At 32.6% G+C, this 19,713-nt stretch overlaps 3 protein-coding genes across 3 annotated transcripts; 2 read left to right on the top strand and 1 right to left on the bottom strand.

The window, feature by feature from the left end:
• The first annotated feature begins 6,100 nt into the window (after nucleotides 1-6,100).
• LOC130815882 (oxygen-evolving enhancer protein 3, chloroplastic-like) lies at nucleotides 6,101-8,899 on the top strand. Its single transcript, XM_057682395.1, has 3 exons — nucleotides 6,101-6,566; nucleotides 7,429-7,727; nucleotides 8,722-8,899. Exons 1-3 carry the CDS (start codon nucleotides 6,263-6,265, stop codon nucleotides 8,818-8,820), a joined length of 702 nt encoding a protein of 233 aa, XP_057538378.1. The 5' UTR covers nucleotides 6,101-6,262; the 3' UTR covers nucleotides 8,821-8,899.
• Nucleotides 8,900-10,951: 2,052 nt separating this feature from the next.
• LOC130815885 (probable histone H2A.3) lies at nucleotides 10,952-13,677 on the top strand. Its single transcript, XM_057682398.1, has 2 exons — nucleotides 10,952-11,225; nucleotides 12,814-13,677. The coding sequence occupies exons 1-2, from the start codon at nucleotides 11,034-11,036 to the stop codon at nucleotides 13,015-13,017; spliced, it is 396 nt and encodes a 131-aa protein (XP_057538381.1). The 5' UTR covers nucleotides 10,952-11,033; the 3' UTR covers nucleotides 13,018-13,677.
• A 421-nt stretch (nucleotides 13,678-14,098) lies between these two features.
• On the bottom strand, nucleotides 14,099-16,001 carry LOC130815883 (protein DESIGUAL 2-like). The gene is made up of 3 exons (XM_057682396.1): nucleotides 15,795-16,001; nucleotides 15,221-15,426; nucleotides 14,099-14,527 (listed from the first exon to the last, which is right to left on the bottom strand). Exons 1-3 carry the CDS (start codon nucleotides 15,900-15,902, stop codon nucleotides 14,293-14,295), a joined length of 549 nt encoding a protein of 182 aa, XP_057538379.1. The 5' UTR covers nucleotides 15,903-16,001; the 3' UTR covers nucleotides 14,099-14,292.
• Between the last annotated feature and the right edge of the window lie 3,712 nt (nucleotides 16,002-19,713).

Below are 19,713 nucleotides of genomic sequence, written 5' to 3'. Positions count from 1 at the left end.
AGTGATCATGAGCTTCAATGCTAAGCTCAAACCCGTGTTTAAACCCAAACACACAATGCTTGTCTTCCTCAAGGTAGGCATCCTTGACACTTGTAAGACGATTCTCAATGGACAATTCCAGCCCTCTACTTTCACCCGTATGACCATGCCTATCATAAATCGTCATCTCCTGGTGACAAGTAGAAGCACTAACAGCAGAACTAGGCAGCGTAGCACCCTGAAAGACATACAGGGATTTCACCTTGACACCCTTAAGTATCAAATCCGAACCCTTAAAGAAACTCACTTTCCCATTGCTAAACTCACCCTTGAGCCCCAAATCATCTAAGGTCCCAAGCGATATCAAGTTCTTCTCCAATGCAGGAACATGCCTCACCTTAGTCAAAGTAACCCTTCTCCCATCACTAGTCCGAAGTCTCATGGAACCAATACCTACTACTTCACATGGAGTACCGTTAGCAATCGTAACTGAAGCCCCAAAACAAGACTCATAAGTATCAAACCAATCCCGACGAGGACTCATATGGAACGAACTACCAGAATCAAGAATCCAGCTATCAACCAAATCACTAGACTCAACACAACTAATCAATGCTAAATCTTCCTCCGAATCATAGCTCTTGTTCTGTTTACTTTCGACTACTGTGGCCTGAGATTTATTCTTTAATTCTGGACATTTAGACCTAAAATGTCCTGGTTCCTGACAGTGATAACATATTATGGTCTTGGTGTTGCTAGACCCATCTCTACTATTACAAGTATCCGACCTAGCACCGTTACTATTGTTAGATCCCTTATCCTTTCTAGAATTTCTACCCGACCTAACAACTAACCCACTGCCATAATTCTCATTATCACCTGTCGCCTTTTGACGCAACTCCCTAGTATAAAGTGCTGCCTTCACTTCTTCTAGGGTCAACGATCTTTGCCAACCACAAAAGACTCCACAAAGTTCTCATAACTATTCGGTAGAGAAACAAGCAATATTAACGCTGCATCCTCATCATATATCTTAACTTCCAAATTACGCAAATCTAGTAAAATAGAATTAAGATTTTCTAGATGATCCCTTAATGGCGTACCTGACTGCATCCTGAGGCTAAACAACCGCTGTTTCAGTAGTAATTTGTTGGTTAAAGATTTTGTCATGTATAGTGACTCCAATTTTAACCATAATTCTGCGGCCGTCTCCTGATCAGCAACCTCCGTGATGATATGATCATCAAGACTTAGTAAGATGGTAGAATGAGCCTTCTCTTCCATCACTACTAACTGTTCATCAGTCCATCCGTTTCCAGATCCCGACGTAGATGCCGCACTCTTTGGGATCAACGGACGCCAAATCTGCAACTGCTTTAATAATGCCTTCATCTTAATCTGCCATAGCCCAAAGCTATTCTTTCCATTAAATTTCTCAATCCTTATTGTAGAATCTCCTACCATTGTTTCCTTCAAAAACTCTTCCTAGGATTAAACCTGAGCTCTTGATGCCAATTGTTGTGCGACAGCGGAAGCGAAGATCGGAAAAACAATAATGAAACAATAAAGATTCAAACAAACAATAAAGAAAATCACACCGAGAAATTTAACGTGGTTCACTATCAACGTGATAGCTACATCCACCGGCACCGAGAATAAACTTTTCACTATAAACAGGGAGATTACAAGATGAACACGAGACCACAACAATGGCTCTCCAAGCTTTTTCTCTCTTAGTTTTCCTCACTTTGTGTTTTTCGTTGTTGTCGTCCTAATCTAATTACATGGGGCCTTTATATAGTATACCTCACGTTAAAAAGAAATTAGGGTTAAGAAACTAAAAAAAACCGTCAAATACTAAGAGTAACCGGCCAAAAAACGTGCCAAGAAATCGCCATTGCGCGAGCCATGTAAAACTACGCGAGCCGTGAAACAGAGTTCAGAAGCAACTCCGCGCCCCGCGGAGTATTACGCGCCCCGCGGACTGGGACAGCACAGTCTCCGCGCCCCGCAGAGAACTCCGCGGCCCGCGGACCTTCCTCTGCTTGCCAACTGCATTCTTCCTGTTCGAGTCACATTTTTCCAACAATATTCCTATACTAAACACCCCTTAAAGTGTGAATATGACAACCTTTCACATGAACTATATTTTAATTATGTATAGTAATTTATTAATATCTTTTTTGATATTTATTTCTCACTTTTTTAATTCACAGTAAAATTTAAAATTCAAGATCTTAACTAAATATTAATTTTGTATAGGAAAAATTAAATATAAAAATAAAACCAAGCTACCCTTGTTTGATGAAAAACGAAAATATATAAGTGAATTAAAAAAGATAAAGTAATAGATTCTTATGTTTTTAAATGATATAATTCTATAACTTAACATAAAAGTCTCTTAAATTATAACAAAATACTTAATTTATAAATTGTACAACTTAGAAGGATTCAAACCACAAACCTCAAGTTAATTATTTCTATTACTTTGACCATTACACCTTAGTTGATTTTATGATATTTGATTAGCTCTTGTTGTATCAAGACCAAAATCCTCTAAAGAATATGCTTATGCATTGACGAGGAGACCCAAGCAAACAAAGTCTAGTAGAGTTGAAATTGGTTAAATTGAGTCAAAATGAAAGTTGGTTGAGTTGGCATGGTCAAGAGAAAATTAAGCAAGGAACATCCATTGATTTTTCCATGGAAAGAGATTCGAAAGAAGGTATCCATTTTATTGAAGAGATTGATACAAAGAAGCACGCTAAATGCATAGGAAAAGGTTTGTTCAAACGAACAGGGATCGCTTATTCGATCAAAACATATTAAAATCTTATTTTTACGATATGTAAAGATTTTGAAAATTACGAGGATTGATTCATTTGACTTCGTGGGGCTCAAAAAATGGCTTTCAAGTTCCAAGGACAGAAGAAGGATTCAAGAAAGAGTGCAAACAAATTTTTATTTTGGTTATTGAATCATAAAGCGAGAAAGTGCGCTAGTATGTAAAGAAACTTTATTAGAGGGCAAATTGTGTTTTGTCCAAACTCTAACCCGGGTGGTCGAAAATGTGTGTGTTTAATAGTTATAGTTTAAATATCATTACAAAATACAAATCATTTGATTTAGGGAAAGGGTACTTTAAGATGTCATAAAACACTTGTTTTCCATCGTGCTTGCATTGTTTATGCTTGTGTGTTGGCTTTGTTTTCTTACTCATCCCCATCCCCATCTTCTTATATACTTTGTGAGTACCGTTTTGGTGGAGTATATATTTTTTTGTTCATATATTGAAAAAAAAATATTTTTGATCTTGTGGATTTCTATAATAAAAGTTACTATAATTTTTTCCAATGGATTCTTATAAAGATTACTTATAATCTTAAGTCATCACTCACAGTTTTTAAATGATCACTTTTTATAGTCCTAAAATAATCACTTATAATCTTAAAATTATCACTTATAATTTTAAAATGATAAATTAAAAAAAAAAACTAATAGTACGGAAACAATCTCATACAAACTATTGTACCAAAAACGACATGCAAAACCATATTAAACAAAATGTCATGCCAAACATAGAGGAAGAAAGCTAAGTTGAATTTAGCCCAAGCCCACGTGAGCCCAAGTCAATGAAATATGTGCCCTACTCTTGTTTTCCCTCTTTAAATAACCCAATTCAAAAGAATTAAGGTAGTATTTGGCAACATAAAATTTATTTGAAAATAAGAAATTTAATTTTAGTATTCAAATTCAAGTATTGTATAAGACACCTAAATACTTGAAATTTAAAAAATTTGATATTTGACCAATTTTATATTTCCAAATTCAAGATTTGCCAAATATAGTATTTGGACCGATTCAACATTTAGAAATGAATTCCAAGTTGCCAAATATATCATAAGTACTTTTAAAAAGGAAATTTTCATATACTTGCATTGCATTTCACAAGTTTTATGAAGCGGTCTCTTTGTAAAACGTGCCCAATAATTAAGTAAATAGTCCAATATAAATTATGAGAAGATAGGTCCTTTTTATTGAGATGTCTCATTGAAAAATGGTCTATCACAATAGTTGTATTTTTAGCCTTTGTTAGTGATAGCAAAAAAAACAAATTTGTCTAGTTAGAACTCCACGTACGATAGAATATGAAGTTATTGAAACATCATCTTTGAAGTTTCAAACATATGCACCAATTAACAGTAACGTCAACTGTATTCTCTGGTGTTTTTAGATAAAAAGGAAATGGAGAGAAATGAATGGGAGGAACTTAAAAGGGTGAAAGATTTCTCATTTGGATAAAAAAAAATAAAAAGTAACCAAAGTTAGAAAGATTTGGAGAGAAAACTTTCATCTTTTTCTCTTTTTCTTTTCTTTCCTCCTAAAAAAACTAGAGTTATTTTTCTTTCATTTATCTTCCCTTCCCTTCTCCTCTTTCCTCCTTTCTTTCCTTTTCTTTCAAAAATTGTTATCCAAACATAATGTAAATATTAGAGTAATTATTTTCTTGCTTGATTTTTGTTGTTAGTTGCAATTAAAATGTTGAGTACTTTAGAGCAATAGTCAATTCATCTTATGTCAAAGGGTAATTTTGATCACATTATTGCATGTTTAAAATTTTTAGTGCATGCAAAGTTTCAATTTTTTTGTTGCATGTTTATACGATCAATTTTCTATCTTCAACATATTTTCTTACCGTTGTTAGATCCAAAAATATTTTCAGCCGAGGACTAGTATTGAGATGTAAACGAAAATTCTGAGTATACACTTTTACTTATGAACTATTAGGAGTATATGGAATTATGGATGTACAACCGTACAAGTCTTGTTATTGAAATATAAAGGAAAAATGTGATCAATTTAGAAGACTGGGCTCTTTTTTCTACTTGGGGTTTTAGATAGTTGATAAATGGGTTATGGGTTCCACTTCCCTACAAATCTAGTTTTGCACAATAGCTCACGACCTAAATGGACTCCTTTTATATTCGTAGAATGAGTAGGTGCAAGTTCTAAAGATTGAAAAAAAATTTGTCATCAAAAAAAATGTTGCGCTTTGTTAAATTTTATTTTCCAGATCTTCTTGTCAAAATTTAAGTTAGGTTACTAACAACGAATAAAAAAATTGGTCAAAAAAATTCTAAATTCTTTGTTTGTTGTTACTAACAACGAACAAATTTGTTTTCACTTTTTTTCCTTCCAACACTATAACACTGTCTCCCTTTTGTTCGCTGTTGATAATAACGAATATATCTGACTTTAGGATCAGACACAAATACGCTTATTTTAGGAATTAAAATTTTTCAAAAATATAGAATTTTTAAAAAGTAAACTTATTTTTTCAATTTTTCTAAGTTTCCACCGAAACATTACACCAATTACAACTCACAATATGTTACATTGTTACCTTATATTTTTTGACTCATTGAAACTTTGATAATGTATCTAACGTAAGAAAAAAGGCTACCAAATAAAGAAATGAAATATTTAATGTGTATATGTCAAAAAGAATTTGAGATATTTGATTAGAATAGGTGGGATTACTAGCTACTTTTATCCCCCTATGAAATTTATATCAAGAATATAAAATTTTCATTAATATTATTGTTTGGTTTTTGGTAGAAGACGACTTAAAAGACAAGAGTGAAAAATTAAAGTGAAGGATTCAGATTTATTGATTAAAATGATAGGAAATCAAAATTAATGTTGATGAAGAATTTATGAGGACAACTACTGAAATTGTTCATCTATTGGTTAATGTAGTCGAATTCAATATTTTTGAATTAAAATTTTGGCATTATATTGTAGTTGTTGTTATTGGTGGTTGTTTTAACTAGAATTGGGTAAAATATTTAAAAAGTATAATTAAGATAAAAAAAAATAAATATAATATGTGAATGAGTATTAAAGAGGAAGTATGAGGCATAATCAAGGAATCAACATGATCCAAATCAAAATATAATGGAGAAAGACAAACTTTTTTTTATCTTTAATTATATTGGTAGTGAATCGCAATTTTTTAATCATATCCACATGTCATAATACCATTGGTCCAAATCATCACAATCCAATCCCATAAATGAAACACATAAGCAAATGTCAACCACCAAAGGTTTAACCTAATATCCAAATATGATCCAAGTAGGACCCCAAATTAGATAAGGTATATGAAACAAGATCTACCCCATTGGAGAACCATCCACCTCAACCAGAATTATATTATTGTAAGAGAGAGAAATTAACACCACCACCATTTTTGTTAGTTACTAGAGAGAGATAGAGAGATATGGCTCAAGCTATGGCTTCAATGGCTGGCTTACGTGGCTCATCTCAAGCTGTTTTAGAAGGAAGTCTTCAGATTAGTGGCTCTAGTCGGCTTAGTGGACCAACTCCCTCCCGTGTTGGGCTTCCTAAGTTAGGCTTAAATGTCCGGGCTCAGCAAGTTTCAGCTGAGACTAATGAGACCAGCCGTCGAGCTGCTTTGGGCCTTGTTGCTGCTGGGCTTGCGTCTGGCTCAATTGTTAAGGCCGTCCTTGCTGACGCTAGATCCATCGCCATTGGCCCACCCCCACCACCGTCCGGTGGTCTTCGTAAGTATTCAACTCAATTTCTTAGACTCCTATACTCCTATGTCTTGCATCATTTTCATTCATTTTAGTTTTTTGAATACTCTTTTGTCCTATTAAAATTGTAATATTTTATTTTTTAATGATTTTTAATTCATGTTTGCACATCATGAGCAAAGCTACATAAAATTTGGTGTCCGTTATTAATCCAAAAATACTATCTATAATAAAAAAAAAGTTGATTGGATCAGATTAATTAGTCAGTGGTCATAATGATATAGATAGACTATATGATCATAATTCATATTTTTTCTAGTCATGTCCTATTTTTGTTTGCGATATGAGAAAATAGTTTTTCTCTTCCCCTTAATTATTGGCTTCGATTTTGGTGTCATTTTAATTTTAGTTGGTTTGTAGATTAGATTGAAATAAAAAATGAGTCAATTTCTATAAATAGAAAGTATCAAACTCATTGAAACAATCAACATTGTAAAATACTGTGGAGTTTTTATGGAATCAATATAAAATTATTTTAAATTTAAATATTTAATAATAAAATAATTTGTGAATTACAGTTTTAAAGTTTAAGATTGTTGCGAATTATAATTTTAATGTATTTTTTAAATTTTTTTATTTTGCAAATTAAAACCTTTAAAGTTTTAAGGTCTATATAGTGTTCAGGTAAGATGACAGAATTCCGACCACTTTACTTAAAATTTGGACCACTAAAATAGTTGTAATAATGTGAATTGGTCTGAATGTTGTAGAATTTGAAACTTTGGTGTTTATAATTCGTAAAAGTCATAAACTTTGAGTTGTAATTTACAAATCATTCTCTAATGTATTAGTGAATTCTTGACAAATTAAACATGTTGGTTATGTGCAGCTGGGACATTGAACTCAGACCAAGCAAGAGATGGTAGTTTGCCCTACACCAAGGACAGGTTTTACCTTCAACCCTTGTCTCCAACAGAAGCAGCCCAAAGAGCAAAGGATTCAGCCAAAGAAATCTTGAATGTCAAGAGTTTAATCGACAAGAAGGCATGGCCGTACGTGCAAAATGACCTTCGTCTAAGGGCCGAGTACCTTCGCTTTGACCTTAAAACAGTCATCTCTGCTAAACCTAAAGATGAGAAGAAATCTCTCCAAGTCCTCACTAATAAGCTCTTCGATGATATCAACAATGTGAGTCATCTTTCTCTTTTCAACACCACTCTCTTTAATTAAGTTAAGGAATATATTTTATATAGGCTTTTTAATTGATGTTTATAGATGGTTTACTTGACTTATTTGACAGTTAGTTATAGTGTTTGTCTTACTACTCGTTAGTTGTCTACTAATAAGTTGATCTTTAAACACCACTTTCTTTAATTGTAATGTCAAATGTGCTATGTGCTCGCCGTTTGAATGAACATACGAATTCATTTTATATGTTGTTTTAGGACGTTTTGTGGTTAGTGTCCGTAAATGGTCACATGACCACCTATACGACAAATAATCGTTACTCGTTATTTGTCTATTAAGTTATTTCAACACCACCGGTCCACCACACACTTTAATTTTGCTCGGTGCTCGTTTGAATGAACATAGGACTTCGTTTTATATGGGTTTTTAAGGCGTTATGTAATTAATGTTTGTAAATGGTTTACTTTACCTATTCTAACAATTAATTGTAATAAGTGTTGTTAGTGTTACTCATTAGTTGTCTACAAAGTTCTTTCAACACCATATCACTCTCTTTTAACTGTGCTTTGTGCTCGTTTGATTGAACATAAGATTCATTATATATGCATTTTAAGGACGCTTGATGATTGTTGTCTGTAAACAATTTAATGTGTTATGAGTCGTTATTCGTTAGTTATCTACTAAACTCAGTTTTGCTTGTTACTTTCACTATTAAATTAGATCTATTCAATTTTTTAAGTGAGAAACAATGTGATACCTATGATGCATAATTTGTGGGTAAAAATTGACAAATTAATTAAAAAGACCTGTGCAATTTAAAAGACAATAATATATTTCTAATAGTTATGCTTAACATATAGTACTATATAATTTAACATTGAGATACTCATCTTTGTGGAACCATGTGCGATCGAACATGTTGAATATGTTTAGAAGCTCCTCAGTTAATATACAAGCTAAGTACTAACCAAATGTATACTATTGTGAATGTCAGTTGGACCATGCAGCAAAAATTAAAAGCTCTCCTGAAGCAGAGAAGTACTACGCACAAACTGTGTCCAGCCTCAATGATGTTCTTTCCAAGCTTGCTTAATTGTATAATCGTTTTCTTTTTTTTGATAAGATAATGTATGATAAAGAATTTATTATATATAAGCTCTATATTTCGGAGAGTCTAAGCCACCAAAATTTTATTCTATTGTTATCAATTAAGAAGCATTTATTTTACTAATGCTCAAATAAAATAAAATGCGATCGCTTTAATAAACTGAGATATATTACATCCACATCAAAACTAATATTATAAAAATAATAGAAGCTTCTATTTTGTTTAGCAGGTATTTTTATTTAGTATGTAAATTTTACTTTGCTAAAATTTTGTTAGGAAATGTCCTTACTATAAATTCTAAGCCATTATTTTATATTATAGTGATTATAAAAATGAAGCTATTTGAAATTAAAAAATAACTTATAGTTATTTAATTATTTTATAAAATTTTTAAGTAAATGCTAAAACTCTCACACCTAAGATAATTTATAAATATGTACGACATTTTTATTAATTTTATTTTTAGTAAATAATTTAAAAAGTCGTCATGGAATTACCCAAGTTTAAAATGGTTTGATAAAAAAAAATCGTAATTTCCAATATTTTATTTCTTTGAAAATTCCACCAAAAAATATAAAGGGAAATACTTCCTCTTGTTCGTTTTACTTGTTCTGTTTGGTTTTTCAACACTATTCATCAATCACTCTTATTATGTGATTTGTTCTTAATCTACAAGTTACAACATAGTTATATGGGATCTTGAAAATTCATCTTATTGTAAATTTTATTAATATCAACTTTTTATAATTTTTATTCAAGCACAATTAGAGATATTTAAAATTGAAAACGTGCATTGACAAATGTAGCAAAACTAGGGGTGTCAAACAGATCGGGTTGGGTCATTTTTAAGTTCGAGTCATATATAAATGGATTAATAGACCCTTAACTTGAACCTGACCTGTTTAATTAAATGGATCAGAAATTGAAACCCCGACCTGATCTGTAGAAGGTCGGGTCAACCTGCTAAATACCCATTTAACCTGTTTTTTTTTTTTGATTTTATTCGGTTTTTTCAAGTCATCGAACTCATATATTTCAGGTCATTTGACCTATATACTTCAAGTCGTGTGACCCATTTTTTCAAAATTTAAATTTTAAACACATAAACATTCACATTTCATAATAAACATGCTTCAAAGTTCTTGAATAGCAAAATCAAGATCAGAACAAAAACTGAACATTAGAGAATAGAAAAATCAAAGGCAAAGAGGCTTAAGGTTCTTGAATAGCAAAATCAGAACAAACCCAAAACAAGACATAGAAAAAAATGCCGAAATGGGTTTGTTCTTATCAAGATTAAAGAACAAAACCCAAAAAAAAAAACATACAAGAAAAATCAAATCCAGAAGAAAATCGAAGAACAACAACAAATTGAAGAACAACAACAAACGAAAAAATCAAAGAAAATGGAAGAACAAGAGAGAAAAAAACTAAAATAACATACCTAGAAATAGAAGAACAAGAGAATAGTGGGTTAGGGACTTAGGATTCTTATGAAAATGCCGAAATGGCTTTTATGAAAATCATAAAATGGATTGAACAGGAAAGGAAAAATGTCGAAATGGGTTTTTACTTTTATGAAAATGGAATGAATAATGAGTAATCAGTAAAGTGTAAAGAATTAAATATGAAGTTTAAGGTTAAATATTAATGGGTTAATATCAAATGATATGGGTCGACCTGACCTGACTAACCCATTTAATAAATGGGTTAAACATGTTTCTTTCAGGTTTAAATATTCAACTTGAACCTAACCCATTTAATAAGTAGATCAGGTCGGGTTGACCCATTTAATTAATTGGATCAAAAATCTTAATTTAAACTCAAATTCGCTAATTTCGGATCGATTTCAAATCAGATTAGCAGGTACAGTCAGCTTTTACCAGCCCTAATCAAAATCAAATGGGACAAATAAAGAGAATAGAAGGCCATATAAAACACCCAAGTTCCACCGCTTAGATTATCACTTTATCAGTAATAAACATCATCCATAGATCAAATCTTAATCAACGGCAAATTGACTCGATCCGTGCCTCCTATTTGATTGGCTAGAAACTCTCCTCACCACTCTTTATATACATCCTTCAATTCCATTCTTCACTTTCTCCGCCAAATTACCGTCCCCAAACTTCTCCTATTTGACAACAATACACTCCAAACGCTAACCGCTTCTCACATTCTCTCTCAAGTCTCAACAAATGGCTGGAAGAGGCAAGAACATCGGTGCAGGCGCCCATGCCAAGAAAGGTGTTTCTCGAAGTAGTAAGGCTGGTCTCCAGTTTCCCGTCGGAAGAATCGCCCGATTTCTAAAATCTGGCAAGTATGCAGAACGTGTTGGTGCTGGTGCCCCCGTTTACCTCGCCGCTGTCCTCGAATATCTTGCTGCTGAGGTAATTTCTCCGTTCTTGTTACGTTTTTAGTTTCGGCTTATACCTGTTCGTTGATCATAACTTTCTTCGAAAACTCTTAATTTTATTCGGTGTTTTAAATTCCATTGATTACCTCTTCGATTCGCCGCTGGGGTAATTTATTCGCTTAGGTTGCTAATTTTTTGGATCCGGATTCTTGTCTTCGTTCTTTATTTTTCCTTTCTTTTAATTTGTTTTCTCTAATTGCATTTTGTACATTTTGTTTCGCCACTAATCTTCCGATTTGTTACGAATTTTTGTCACGTATTCTTGTTTTGTTAATTTTTTCTTTTTTCTTTAATTCTGTTGTGATTGGTGTGACTTGAGTGCACATTTGATGAGGTGGATTCATGTGTGACCTTTGGGATGGAATCCCATGAATGTGTTAATGTTGGTGTATTAAGTTGATTATTGTGGTTTATGATGGTGATTAAGTATGGATTAATAAGGTAATGAATTGTGTGGAGTATTGATGAAGAATTATGGGTGTTAATATGGGTTAACGAAGAATATGTAAGGGTTGATTTATGAGATGCTCGAACAAAGTTGCTGTCAAAAGGATCTGAAGGGTCGCTCGACCCACTCGCTCGACCGAGCGAGCTCTCCGCTCGACCGAGCAAGCTCCGCTCGACCGAGCGAGCCTCTTTTGGTTAGTCGAGCGGTCAGACAGAATGCCCCTAATTTTGCTGCTTCTCGCTCGACCGAGCCGCTCGACCGAGCGAGCTCTCTGTTCCGGTCGAGCGAAGTCTCTGATGTGCATGGGATGCTTGTTTTCGACCTTTCAACTCCTTAGACTTAATTCTTAGTATTCATTACTCAATATTAACTATGTAATTATGTGAGCCATTCAACTACATGTATCTAGTCCTATAAATAAGAGCTCTCATTCACTTGGTGAATATATCCACAAAATACACCCCAAGCCAAACACTAGCCTATATCTCTTCTCTATTGTAATTCTCCATATTTGAGAGTTCTTTAAACTCCTTTTGATAATATAAGAGATACTACACACCGGAGGACGTAGCCATAGTTTGGTGAACCTCGTTAAATCTTTGTGTCATTTTATTGCATTATTTTCTCCTATAAACATCGATATCGTTGATAGCGTAATTTGTTTGTCACTAAAACTTCATACACTCGATCTTGGCAATATTGGAGTTTGAAACACATTGTTCGAACTCTAATACATCGTCGTTTTCAAATTCAAAACTAATAAAGTTTTTATCTTGGTCGTAGATTTATTTCAATTTTCAATTTTTTGATTCACCTTCAATTTAACGTTGATTCCGAATCTTGTTTTGGTGCTCTGTTTTTCTTTAAAATTTGCAATCATTTTTGTGAAGGTTTCCTTGTTATTATATCACCCATTTTATTCGATTTTTGAGCTATCAATACAAATTATATTTCATCTTGCGTTTGATTTTCAGGTTTTGATAAGGATTTCTTCATATGTAATTCAATCCTAGTGATCTCCAGAATATATTTGTTTCGTTGACCTAGTTTCTCGAAATCAAATTTCATGGTTTTATTGAATTCGTGTTCAACATTCTATTTTTTTATGATGAAGGTATTGGAGCTAGCAGGAAACGCTGCAAGAGACAATAAGAAGACCCGTATTGTACCACGTCACCTTCAATTGGCGGTGAGAAATGATGAGGAACTAAGCAGACTTCTTGGCGATGTAACCATTGCCGCTGGTGGAGTTATGCCCAACATTCACAACCTTCTTCTCCCAAACAAACCTACCAAGACTCCTCGTGAAGAAGAGTAAACTATGAGGATAAAAGACAGTTTTAGAATCTTGTAGATACGAAATGACTACTCATCTTATACTTTCTTTTTTGATCTGGGGTTCAATACAGGTTAGTTAGGGTTTAGCTTCAAGATTCTACTTCGTTCAATTTTAATTTTGTTTTCAGATTTAGAAGTAGTCGGTACTAATTCAGTTAACAAATTTCTGGAAATGAAGTAAATTTGAAATTTTTGCATTTGTTGATTCATCTTGTTTGCTTGGAATTCAATTTGGATGGAAATTGAATAAATTCGTTTGATATTGGTCCAGAGTAATATTCCGTGGATATGTTCAAAGTTCATAGTTCTGTATTCCATTTTTGTTTGTCACGTATGTAGAATACGGCCAGATTCAGTGAAAATTTTTGAATGATGTAATAAGCTTGCGTGGTGCGCCTAATGATCATGCATTTAAAGTGTCTCCAGGTTGAAGACTTATCCCCATTGGTTGCTTAATGCCTATAAACTAATCAAAATTCTAAATCTTTTTTTTAATGATTTTTATTTTTATTATTGATGGTGAGCAATATTTACTCCTATTACGATTTATGAGTGTTGAGTACTCAAATGGAAAAAATCTCACCCTATGAGTGAAATAACACTCAAACCTAAGACATGGATCCTGTGAAATTTTCATGCTCCATTTTAATTAATATTAAAATTAATTAAAAAAATAATGTTATCAATGTTAATAATTGTTCTCCCCATTAAATAAATAGATATATTTGTTTTGTATATATTTATGATTTATCACAACAAAATCAATCCATTCTTTCTTTAAAACTTTATTTATTGTTCATTAGTGGTTTAGATGATTCTTATAATTAGGTTATAGTAAAAGAATTTATAAGTGAAATATCATTGAATTTTAGGAGTATCTATTTTGTTGTAGTCTAGTTGAAATATCATTGAATTACGATAGTTGAGTCCAATATTATTGAGACATCCCAAGTTTGACATTAAAAAACTAACAGTGTGTTGATGATTTAACTTTAAATTAATATGAAATGTTTTGAAAAGATGTTTAAAAACAAATTTGTACGAACTTAGTTAGAGCGGACAATATCATATTAATACGGATCATTCACGAAGGATTTGCCAAGGAAAACTACTCCATTAATTTAACAATCATTATTAATTTGGGTTTATCAATCAAGCTTTACAAAGAAGATAGCACTAAAAAACAGAGATGTGATAGTGATATCACAAAATACTTTAAAAAATTATGGGAAAGAAAGAAAATGGTAATCAACATTCAAACAGGAAGAGGGAATGGGCCAGCGGGCCTTTGTTGCTTGAAAATTTGATTTTCTTCCGCTCTAGCAGCACTAGCACCAACATAATAAGCAACAAGGAATAGTCCATGAACGAAACATAAAATTCCTCCTATCACGAATAGATGATTGTGTGAGAATCCACATGTTTGTCGTGATCTTGAGTTTGATACTGTCCCTAGAACAAGTAGAGAGAAGGCAACCAACAATATAATCCTGTAATGTAACAATACAAATTGTTAATTTTGCAACATACCTCCAAGTTTACACAAATTCTTATATTATATATGGGTTAAATAACTCGATTAATACAAATTATCAATATATGAGCTTCTTATTTTGAGGTCATCTTATTAAGAGACGGTTCTCACAAAAGTATCTCACAAATTTATAATTTATTTTAAAATGTTAGTGATAAGAAGATTCTCTCCGTTCTTTTAAGTTTGTTCACCTTACTATAATGGGTAGTTTCAAAAGTTTGTCCACTTTAGAATACTTTTCATTTTTGAATTACTTTTTTTCCTAATATACCCTCATTTCTCTCTCTCACTCCCTTATTTCTCTAGTATATTCACTCTCTCACTCTTTTTTGTTCTTTAAATTTATTTTATTTTAATTTTCTCTCTCATACTTTCAATACAATCATTACTTTACACCACTATCTAATTAAAATAATACCCACTGTAATAAAATATTCTATTTTTCTTAATAAGTGTGAAAAACTCAAATTGGATAAACTTAAAAGAATGAAGGGAGTAATCATTTTGAATTTATTAATGATGCATAGAGGGGTGGATCAAAGTGAATGGTTATAACTGCTAAAGTGTTTTGTATTTTTTTTTTAAATCTTGTGCGGTCTAACATTTTAGGTCTCTTTAAAATTATGTTTGGTGAATAATTTATACATACCAAGAAAAAACTAGAGAGGCAGCAGCTATTTGCTTGTTAGAGGAAGATCTGGTGTACTCTTCCCTAGAGGATACACAAACACAACCACCAAGCACATTGGCAATAACATGAGCTAATGCTAGCAATATACATGCAGCCAATCCAAGCTTGTAAGCTTCATAGCTCGGTTCCCTGCACTCAAATATCCACGCTCTCATAAACTTCATCTGCAATGTGTGCCAAACAAACAAACCCATTTTAATTACTTATTTCTACTAATGACATCCAATAACACTTAACATTAATACCAAATCTGAGTTGTTAATTGAAGCTTGGTTTGTTGATATTATGAGAATTTTTGGTAACAAATGGAGTACCTAACTATTGGCAGTTTATCATAGAAAATAAAACAAAAAGCTAAATGGTAATAAAAAGTTACTCATACCACTAGCATTTTGATTTTGACAAAAATTTAACTGATAGACCAATTGATAATTATGATCCAAATAGAGCGTATTTTTCTAATTTGTGTATAAGAGACTTTTAAAAAAAAGTCGAGAACAACATTGATCAAATGAAAGAAACACATATATACCTTGTTTTGAGCAACTTGAGCTTCAATGCCAAGTATCCCAGCTACAATATCCATTATCATAATCAAAAGACAAATCACAGGTCCCATTCTTTTAGCCATTAGTGCCATTTCTATAATGCAAGAATCAGATGGCACACAAGATCTTTGGCTAATTAGAGTGGCACTTTTTTAGATTTGGTAATCCTTGAAGGGCTTGGATATTAATTGCTGGAACGACATATGTGCATTTATAAGAGGAACAAACAAGGGGTCAGGGGAAAGTAAATTACAAGTATAGAATAATTAAAGTTGTAGGTATACTTGTTGATCATACCAAAATGTAATCTTTCCCAAAAAAACTTAGCTGTAGGAATTTGAACCTCAAGAAAAGCTTGTTAGAGCTGTGTAAGATGTGGGATTAGAAAAGGTTCTTTTGTCCTAGCAATTTTTTTTTACTTTATTCCTAAATTTGGTTTGTTTATGAATTTTGTTAGTTTTGGATTCTTGGCATGGGGAGCAAGGAAAGAAGGGTATCACCACCAATGATTTGTACAAGTCTTGGACAAGCTAATTCTAATTCATTGCAAAAATACCAAGTTGTTCATAGAAAATAATCGCCTTATTCTAACTATGTGTCTCATTTTTAATTCTGCATACTTATCAATACGTTAACTTAAACTTCAAAAGAACATATATCATCATCATCATCCTACCTAGTAAATCCCACTCTTAGAAAGCTAAGGCCAGGGTTTGGGGAGGAAAGGGTGGCGGCAACTCATACCCATAAAAGAGAGCGCAACCTAAAGAGTCCCCCGACTCGAGAAAGATAAAGAGACGAGAAAAATACAAGCAAGACAACTTAAAGGCCTATAGACAGAAGGACCACCACAAAAGAAAACAAAGAACTAAATAGAAAGGAAATGGTAAGGGCAAAGGGTTGAGGACACTAAGAGGTCAAAGACGGCCATCTGTAATCTAAGACGTGGATATGACGTCTCCAACTGCTTCTATCCCTAGTCAGATCTGCAGAGAGGTTTAACTTCTGCAAGTCTACTCTTATTTGTTCATCCCAAGTTCTCTTTGGTCTACCTCGACTCCTCATACCATCTACTATAATGCATTCTACCCTCCTCACAGGGGCGTCGAAAGTCTTCCTTTGCATATGACCAAACCACCTCAATCTATTCTCTCGCATTTTTCTAGATATAGGGGCTACCCCTAGTTTGTCCCTAAACTCTTGGTTCCTAATTCTATCCATCAGAGTGAGCCCACACATCCACCTCAGCATACGCAATTCTGTAACTTCCATTTTATGTTCGAAAATCTTCTTTACAGGCCAACATTCGGTCCCATATAGCAAAGCAGGTCTGAATGCTGCCCGGTAGAATTTTCCTTTTAACTTGCTTGAGAATTTCTTATCATATAACACTGCAGTGGTTGCTCGCCACTTAAGCCAACCCGCCTGTATACGATGCTTTATATCCCCGTTAATCTCCCAATCCCTTTGAATGATCCAAAAGAACATATATAATAGCTCTAATTTTAAACCTCTTTTAATCTTAGGTTAAATAGCCTTGAATATGGATTAGTGCTAATAACTTATCTAGTTATTTATCCTTAAGTGTCAAATATAATGAGAGTTTAATTTTTATTTTAAACTTTTAAGTTTAAACAAACCAAGTCTTGTTTTGTTTAATGTTATTATTGTACTAAAGTAAAGATTTTCAATGTATTTAGTTTTATTAAAGTTTATTTGATTTACTAAAATAACATTAATTTCCTTCTAAACTTGGTTGATTTGATAAACATATTAATTTGGTTTCTTATGATAAAACTTTATAGTATTTGCATATAATTTCATAAACTATGTTAACAAAAACTTATTTTAAGAGATTAAATAAAAGTAGTAGTATATGAATATAAAGAAAATATATTTATCTAAATACAATATATTATGAAAAAAAAAAGGTTTTTATAATGATATTATAGTTATTTGGTATTTAAAAACAAGTTTTGGTTATGATTTTATGTTGTTTTCAAACAAAAGTATACTATTTCCTAAAAGCAAGTTTTTGGGATTTTTTCTCAAAACTATTATCTTACTTCTAAAATTATTTAAACAATAGTAAATGAGTATATTTTGAACTCATATTTTACTATATCATCCACATGCATGTTATTGAAGATACCAAACCATTACATTGAGGTAGCGTGTGGTATAATTTAAGAAAAGAGTGTAGATTTGTAAAAAGATCAGGTTCAGTGACAATATTGCAGGGGCTGAAAGATACCATAGTTTACCAAAGCTATACCCTATATAATTGAGTGCTGCCACTTGAAAACCTTTCCTAACGCTCTAAGCTTTCTATAGGTACCTTACACGATGTTATATCCCTCTAGAAATGAGAGATTCATCCCCATCTTTCTACCCCTTCACCTCAATAGTTTCTGGCAGCTTATATACCTTCAACAAATCATCCTTTTTCTCCCAAATTCTCTTAATAAGTGCCTCATATTTTATACTATAATATTGTAGACATCCTAAGATTTCTATTGATTCCTCACACGTACATATACAAGCTCTATAAGTCCATCATCCTCAAGCAAACATTCACAATTTGTTGTTCTTTTTCGGTCAGCTGTATACATGGACATAATTTGAAGTGTTTATCCATCTTTCTCTTCATGCATGTATAAATAAACCTTATAGTGATCTTATACACAAAATTCCTCACATTTTAGACCTAAGAATTGCATCAATTGGAGTATGAAAGGTTATGTTTTGCCCTCAAACATTTTGGACAACTAAGAGTAAGCCAATTTCAAACACCTTCTATTTTGTGGATTTTCGAACATCTTCTACTCATTTTAACACTATAGTTTGTTCTTAAGAAATATGGATTTTGGAGTTGTGAGCAATTAGACACTTGAATCGTTGAATTTGGAGTTCGGAGCTAGAGTTTATGAGCATTTTAATAAGACATGCTGAAAAGGGACTTATAATTGGAGTTAGAGATAAAGATAGAAAATAATTTTATCATTTCCTAAGCCGAAATCATCAACTTTGTAAGGTTCTAGTATTATTAATTTGGGAGCTTGGATTATTATTCTTGAAACCTTGAAGATTATTCTTAGAGCTTATTTTTTCTTATTTTGGAGTTCTTATTTCTTATTATTTCTCTTGCATCCTTGATGGCTCATGATACACACTTCTTAACTTTCTTACTATGTGACATTTATATTATATTTACTTGAGTATGTGAAGCATATGACAATATGTTAGATTGATTTAATTTATATCTTGCATGTTGACTTAAAGTAAGAATAATACATTTTTGTGTTCAAAGTAAAAATAAAGTGTTTATTATAAGTTTATGTATATGCATGTAAAGAACTTATATAACCCCCCATAACCTTGTCATACTTTTTGGAATTGTATTTGTTGAAAATCTCTAGTTATTGAATTATAAAATATGTTGACTTTTCCTAATGAGAATGTTGACTTGGAGTTTGATTAAATTAGAGTTGACCTATAACTATGTCAAATAGATAATGAGGAGTCTTGTTTGACTTATGTGTATTTGGATGAATGACTCAGATAGTAAGGAAATGTTGAACCACGGACCGGCGTGTAATCCGGCGGCCGTGTTTCCCGGCACGTAGAAATGCGGGGTTAGACAGGAGGACCGAGAGAGTCCCATCCTGTAGAAGCTCGAGCATAGAAATTGGTGGAGCGATGGCTCCGATCACAGTTAGAGTTTGGAATATGTTCTTTCTCTAGCCAGACCCTTACATATATCAGAAAGTCATTATTATGTGTGTTGTGCAAATGTGATTTTAATCTAATTAAGTAGATCCATTGGATGAACCTTATAGTTACCAAATGTAGGTGGCAGTAGCAAAGATATTTATTTACATTCATGTGATAAATGTGAAAAAT

This window comes from Amaranthus tricolor, chromosome 6 (genome assembly GCF_026212465.1).
Source record: "Amaranthus tricolor cultivar Red isolate AtriRed21 chromosome 6, ASM2621246v1, whole genome shotgun sequence".
In the NCBI taxonomy this organism is placed as follows: domain Eukaryota; kingdom Viridiplantae; phylum Streptophyta; class Magnoliopsida; order Caryophyllales; family Amaranthaceae; genus Amaranthus; species Amaranthus tricolor.
This window is presented reverse-complemented; position numbering and strand designations above follow the sequence as displayed.

What these genes read in the sequence shown, in the direction of transcription:
- LOC130815882 (XM_057682395.1), top strand. Translation starts at nt 6,263, where the DNA reads ATGGCTCAAGCTATGGCTTCAATGGCTGGCTTACGTGGCTCATCTCAA. An exon ending in ACCACCGTCCGGTGGTCTTC is followed by an intron (nt 6,567 to 7,428) that starts GTAAGTATTCAA and finishes GGTTATGTGCAG; the next exon opens with CTGGGACATTGAACTCAGAC. An exon ending in TCTTCGATGATATCAACAAT is followed by an intron (nt 7,728 to 8,721) that starts GTGAGTCATCTT and finishes TGTGAATGTCAG; the next exon opens with TTGGACCATGCAGCAAAAAT.
- LOC130815885 (XM_057682398.1), top strand. Translation starts at nt 11,034, where the DNA reads ATGGCTGGAAGAGGCAAGAACATCGGTGCAGGCGCCCATGCCAAGAAA. An exon ending in TCGAATATCTTGCTGCTGAG is followed by an intron (nt 11,226 to 12,813) that starts GTAATTTCTCCG and finishes TTTATGATGAAG; the next exon opens with GTATTGGAGCTAGCAGGAAA.
- LOC130815883 (XM_057682396.1), bottom strand. Translation starts at nt 15,902, where the DNA reads ATGGCACTAATGGCTAAAAGAATGGGACCTGTGATTTGTCTTTTGATT. An exon ending in CTCAAGTTGCTCAAAACAAG is followed by an intron (nt 15,427 to 15,794) that starts GTATATATGTGT and finishes CACACATTGCAG; the next exon opens with ATGAAGTTTATGAGAGCGTG. An exon ending in GCCTCTCTAGTTTTTTCTTG is followed by an intron (nt 14,528 to 15,220) that starts GTATGTATAAAT and finishes GTTACATTACAG; the next exon opens with GATTATATTGTTGGTTGCCT.